General features: G+C 34.8%; 1 protein-coding gene across 1 annotated transcript; it reads left to right on the top strand.

Annotated features, from left to right (window-relative positions):
• The first annotated feature begins 229 nt into the window (after window positions 1–229).
• On the top strand, window positions 230–2,100 carry LOC149484897 (endocuticle structural glycoprotein SgAbd-5-like). Its single transcript, XM_089700420.1, has 3 exons — window positions 230–339; window positions 571–686; window positions 1,831–2,100. The coding sequence occupies exons 2-3, from the start codon at window positions 574–576 to the stop codon at window positions 2,084–2,086; spliced, it is 369 nt and encodes a 122-aa protein (XP_089556546.1). The 5' UTR covers window positions 230–339; window positions 571–573; the 3' UTR covers window positions 2,087–2,100.
• The last annotated feature ends 4,574 nt before the right edge of the window (window positions 2,101–6,674 follow it).

Below are 6,674 nucleotides of genomic sequence, written 5' to 3'. Positions count from 1 at the left end.
CAACTACAGACTAATGACCACGTGTACGTGAGACAATGTATATTATATCTATTTCATCCCGTCCGATTAGGGCTCTTCTGGCCTCCTCCACTTAAGCCGAGGTTCGTGGTCCCCGTCAAGGGGGGACGCCCTTGTGCATGTTCACCCCCGCGTCCGCGTTAAAATGTAGAAGCCCTTCTGGCTAACATTGAGAGACACCACAAAAAAAAAAATCTATTTCATAGATACACTAAAGGTACTAACTAGTACAAAGCCACGAATTTCGCGATAACCGACCACAATCTCGTCACGCTTGTTCACGGAGTTTCACTGCATGAATGTGGAGCCGCCATAATACATGTGAGTATATAAATGTCAGATATTTTTGTCCATAATAAGTCCAATCTAGTCTGATAATAATAAAATCATCTGTTGCAATATAAAAGCTGTGACTCAAGCCAATACGTCAGTCTGGAATGGTCGACGAAGAAAGATCATCCAAGATGAAACTGGTTCATAAAAAATATTTTAATTGTTCAACTAAAATAATATTTTTTTAGAGATACATTAAGTATGTGTTTCTCGTTGCAGCTTATGGTATTGTGCATCGCGGTTGCAGCCGTGTCTGGGGCGGCGGTGCCGTCAAACGATGTGCAGGTTCTGCGATACTACAATGACAACATTGGTGTTGGCAAATACCGTTATGCGTAAGTGATGTAATTTCATTAAACGTAATGTTCGTACAACAATTATAATATACTTAATAGTATAAAGCGCGTCACACACGGTGAAGATGCTATAATATTTTATCTTAAGATACTGTAATATTGCACGCCTCATAAGCGAAGCGTTGAGGTGGGTACTACTGTCACTTCGCGCAAAACATCTGATTTTTCAAACTTAAAATGTCTTTATGTATCATACATTGCACTTGTAAGATAATACATACACACACATATTAAGAAAAAACACTATTTTTAACGTTCATGATATTTTTGATGTCATTTTTGTTATTTAAACTAGTTAAAAAACAGTTTAAAAAAGTTCTGTCTTGGACGTCCGTGTGTCTGTATGTGCGGATCCTTTTTCTTGTTAACACGATAGCGACCGAAATACTTTACTAATCGAGTCTTTTTTTTTCTCTTACGCTTGAGTATGCTCAGGAATAGAACCCTTTCATTTTTCAGGGTCTGATTCGATGTGGTTTAATTGTTATTAAATAAACAAAAATAATAATTAATAAATATTTATTAAAAAAAAATTATGAGGCGTGCACTTTTGGATTTTCCAAATTATTTTATATTACAGTATCTTAAGGTAGCCGGTGTCATTGCGTAATAAGACCCCTGTAGAACCGCCATCCTGTTACAACTGACCGAAATTTTGTGGGTCATTTGTAACAGGATGGCGGTTCTACAGGGCTCTTAGTAAAATATTATAGTATCTTCACCGTGTGTGACGCGCTTAATACATATTATAGTATTTCACACATAAATTGGTGTTAACATATTATTGTGTTTATATGAATTACTAGGTTTCCGCCCAAGGCTTCGCCCGCGCAGTCAAAGAAAAACCCGCATAGTTCCCGTTCCCGTGGGATTTAAGGGATTGCGTCTTTTTACCGGGATAAAAAGTAGCCTATGTCCTTTCTCGGGTATCAAAATATCTCCATACCAAATTTCATGAAAATTGGTTCAGTAGTTTAGGCGTGATTGAGTAACAGACAGAGTTACTTTCGCATTTATAATATTAGTATGGATTTTATTCTAATCTAAAACTCCTATTAATTCAATTTTGAAGAATGTAGAGCGTGAAATAATTTTTATTTGCATGCATTAATTTTTCTTATAGGTTTGAGCAATCGGATGGATCAAAACACGAACAGCAAGGTAGCCTCATCAACGAAGGTCGCGAAGACGAGGCAATCGCTGTCATGGGTTACTACTCATGGGTAGCACCTGATGGTGACACCTACATAGTGACTTATTTCGCTGACTCTAACGGCTACAAGTCCGCATTAACAGTACAACCTGAAGGAATACCGAGACCAATTCATAAGGTTCAAAGGCTTTATTCTTCAGCTTTTTTAGGAACGGTCCTTGGTTAAACATTTGAATAAGCCATCCCATCCCCGCATAAGTTTTAGAAGTGTTTTGATCTTTGTCAGCTTTACAGTCCTCCTCAGTCCAACTTAGTGTAGCATTACGCAGTATCACCGCGCTCAGTTCCGACTCACCTTGAACTAGCTGTTACGATTCAAATAAACTAAACAAATTATAATTAATTTGTAAGAATTAAGTTTGTATGTCAAAACTTTGCCCTAAATTAAATTATTATCTAAACAATAACTGACTGGTCAATTTCATTGATACATAATAACCGTTAAAAATTATTGAGTTACACTCGATGTATTTTGAAAACATTTTGGCGACTTTTTGGCGCCAAAATCCTGTTTTTTGTATTTTTTATGTACCCAACGACATGGGCCAAGGCGAATCAATTCACACGACTATCACATTAAACGATAAGAAGTACCAAATTAATTATTGTAGACATATTTCTTATTAATTAGTTGTAGATATTATATCTATACTAATATTATAAAGCTGAAGAGTTTGTTTGTTTGTTTGTTTAAACGCGCTAATCTCGGGAACTACTTGTCCGATTTGAAATATTATTTCGGTGTTGAATAGCAAATTTATCAAGGAAGGCTATAGTAGGCTATTTCATCACGCTAAGACCAACAGAAGCGCAGCCACGCGGGTGAAACCGCGAAGCGCAGCTAGTTTCTTATAAACTCAAAAACATAACGCTCCTGTCGCAGCTGAGTAAAAGCGCGGTAAGTTTATTTAATTCTGCATTACCTACGCTACGTCCGACTAATTACTGGGTGCAATTTTGCACAAAGAGCCGTTAAATCTTCATTCAACATTACATTCTTCGCTCTTTATTCACAACTCTAACATTTGGAGCTCGTTAGGAATGTTTTAGTGACACATTTTGCTAATTTAAGGCATTTATAATTACTCACGCGTAATTGTGCCGTCGTAGAGCTTTATATGCCGTGCTTTGTGAATTATATAATGCTAGCTGTGACCCACGGTTTTCCCCTTGTATTGGTCATAGCGTGCTTATACATATTACATGTATAGCCTATAGCTTTCCTGAATATTTGGACTATCTAACACGGAAAAATATTCTCAAATCGGACCAGTACTTCTTGAGATTAGCGTGCTCAAGAAGAAGTCTTCAATTCTTAAAAACCAAAACTTTAAAAGCGAAACATTGTTATTATGCATAAGTTTCAGCTTATTCTCGGTGAGGTTGTTAATAATTTTGAACTGTATCATAAGGGAATAAAGTGGAAAATCATGTAACGATAAGTTCGCTTGGGGATAATTGCAAATCGTCTTTTATTTTGAATGTTTCTGGATCACTACCAGGGTATTCTTTTACAGTAAAGTCGATAAAAGTGAAATAAAGTTTTTGAGCAAATTGTGCCTTCGTGTGAAGTGTGAACATTTGTTATGCCTTTAAATGCCAGAATCTTTTGTCATGTAGAAACATATAAATTTATAAAGAATAGAAAAAATTCGATCACGAGGCGGGACTCGAACCCGCATCCTTCGCGCCATTCTGGGGCGGATGCCTAACCAACTCAGCCACTCGTGACCCGCCAGAGCAATCGAATTTATTCTATTCTTTCAGTTTTATGTGTCTGAAGGGACACACCGCGCGCCATCTATTGAGATGATTAACAACCATTTCAACCAATATGAAGCACTTTTAAGTGAATACAATATTGTAACGATGGAACACGACCTTTGTTGTTGAAATTATATTTTTGGTTTTATGGCATTCAAATGCTTTATAAATATAAATTTATAAAGAATAGAAAAAATTCGATCACGAGGCGGGACTCGAACCCGCATCCTTCGCGCCATTCCGGGGCGGATGCCTAACCAACTCAGCCACTCGTGACTCGTGATAAATTTATATTTATAAAGCATTTGAATGCCATAAAACCAAAAATATAATGTAGAAACATGTCAACTTCTACAACTTGTCTACAACATCTACACTTTTGATGCCAGTCATAATATGGATATCTGCTTAGGAGTCAATTTATATATATGAGGATCTCAATTGTCTTGTATTTTTCTGACTGTTATTTCAAAGCACCTTTAGTTGGTTAATTTTATTATTGTTTTAATTTGAAACAATTTAACTGTTTATAAATATAGACCGATATAAAAACTAAATTAGCTGTGTCTGACCGCCAGTTTAAGCGTACATTCCAAAAGGCGATACTAATTTTAATGAAATTTAGAACAGAGATATCATACTTTTTTTCAAGTAAACAAAACTCGATGTTAGTGAACTAGGGGAATTAAAAATATTTGTTAATTTGGAATGTACACGAACGAATGCATGCTAGCCGCGTGCATAAGCTAGTAGCCTAAATCATAATAAATGTATAAATTTTAAAATATTTACGAAATAGCAACTCATAGTTCGCTTGGTTGCATATGCAAATGAAATTAAAAGGGAAATGTCAAGGCTTATACAAAAATGCTGTTCTGTGCACAAAATGTATATATTTTGGTACAGTGGTTGACGCGTGAGCGTAGCACCGAGGGGTCCTGAGTTCGATTCCCGGTGGAAACGAAGAAAAAAAATGTCTCGGTCTGGTAGGACACAGAAGGCTGATTGAAAAGACTTACTTGTCCCTAAAGAAAATCGATCAGTGAAACAGATGTATAATGCATCTGCCCCTTACCCTACTAGGGGACATGAGACTTCACTTTTATTATAACTAAACTAATCAGTTTATTCTATAATAGGTACTTTCTTTCTGCGTGGATTTTAACAAATTATTTTTACAAAAACCACTCTTTCTATTAAAAAAAACATCATCAAAATCAGTTGCATAGTTTTAAAGATATAAGCATACACTTCCCAGTAGAGTCGAATCAAGTTTTCTACCATTTCCCGCTTCTTTATTGTCACCGATGTTCGTGTACGTAATGATATCAGATTGGAACATTCTAAAAGCGATTTGAATACGAATACGACGTTTGATCTTCGGCTTTTTAATTCCAGCGTGATTTGATTCGATTCGTCACGTATTTTGAATTTCAATTTTGTGCGAGTGACAAACTAAGATTATTCATATCCTTAATCTATACTAATATTATAAAGCTGAAGAGTTTGTTTGTTTGAAAGCGCTAATCTCGGGAACTACTGGTCCGATTTGAAAAATTCTTTCGGTGTTAGGTATAATATATCATCTCACTAAGACCAACAGGAGCGGAGCACTGCGGGTGAAACCGCGGAGCACAGCTAGTTTATAATATTTTGTACAGAATATGATAACGCATTATGGATTATTACATTTTTTTTTCATAATTATGATTTTATGTGTTATACAAATCGAAGTCTAAAAACACTCTTGGTAACTAAATATAATATACCTACTGAATTTTTTTTTCTTTCAAATATTATGTTTAATACATGCAAAAACGAATTAATTCTTATTCAAAGAAGTATAGTCTATTTCGGGTATTTATTTATAATTAAAATACATAAAGATCCACGAAGTTTATTCGCTTGGAGTTATTTTGTTAATGGGGATAAAGATCTTTCCTCAGAATGTAATGAAAATTTTTGGTAAATTACAAAACACGATGAATTAAATCTTCTTATACAACTACTTTATAAAATTATAAAATATTATAAAATTATTATTCTGGCACTTTTATTTATTTTGCACAACCATGTTATTGATTCATTTATTTTCCTCGTCTTTTCTGGGTTGCCTGGTAGAGATCGCTGCCAGCGATAAGGCCGCCTACTGTACATTGTTATATTATATTTTTAAGTTTGTAAAATGTATTCTATAAGGTGTACAATAAAGTATTTTTCATTCATTCATTCATTACTTTCGGATTACGGTATTGGTCGTGTTTTATGTCTATGTAACAATATTAAGCATTTAATTATTACGAAATAATAAAATTACAAGAAGATGTACTATATAAAAAAGCTTTCCGACTGCGTAGTCTAAGTAAACACTCGCATAGTTCCCGTTCTCGTTAGATTTCCGAAATAAAAACTATGCTATGTCCTTTCTCAGGTTTCAAGCTGTCTTTGTAGCAAATTTCATCTTTATCGGTTCAGTATTGTGGCGTAAAAAAGTGGCAGACTTACAGACAGAGTTACTTTTGCGTTTAAAAAATTTACAGTATGAATTCAAATGCAGACAATGCTTTTTACAATAATTATTCCATAACCGAACATAATATTTTGCAATTTGTACAAAGCAGCAAAAAAACATTCGAAGACTTTTCCAGAATATTAAAATACCAAAAGATAAATTAACGTTTTTACATACATTAGTTTTGGGTTTCGTGTCAGCTGTCAGCAGTGTGAGGCTGAATACAAAATGTTCAACAAAGTTGTCTCTTTTCAGCCCTATGTGTGTTTTTATTGGCTTTTTTTTTATGAGAATATTTCTTAGTTGTGTCGCGAGTTAAGTTTTTGTTAATAAAGTTATGTCAATAAAGTTTTTATTTATTTTTATATTTATATTATTTTATTTGTTATAAATGTGGCTCAATGGTGAGGACTTTGAACTTCAAATAAGTCGGGGGTTCGAGACCGAGCGAGCGTGTAGGGAATCGAACGGTGAAGGA

The sequence above is a fragment of the Colias philodice genome, chromosome 11 (assembly GCF_061535455.1).
Source record: "Colias philodice isolate Cphi_HAF_F1 chromosome 11, ilColPhil1 Martin Lab GWU primary, whole genome shotgun sequence".
Lineage (NCBI taxonomy): Eukaryota > Metazoa > Arthropoda > Insecta > Lepidoptera > Pieridae > Colias > Colias philodice.
Note: the sequence above shows the minus strand (reverse complement) of the source record. Positions and strands in the feature narration are given on the sequence as shown.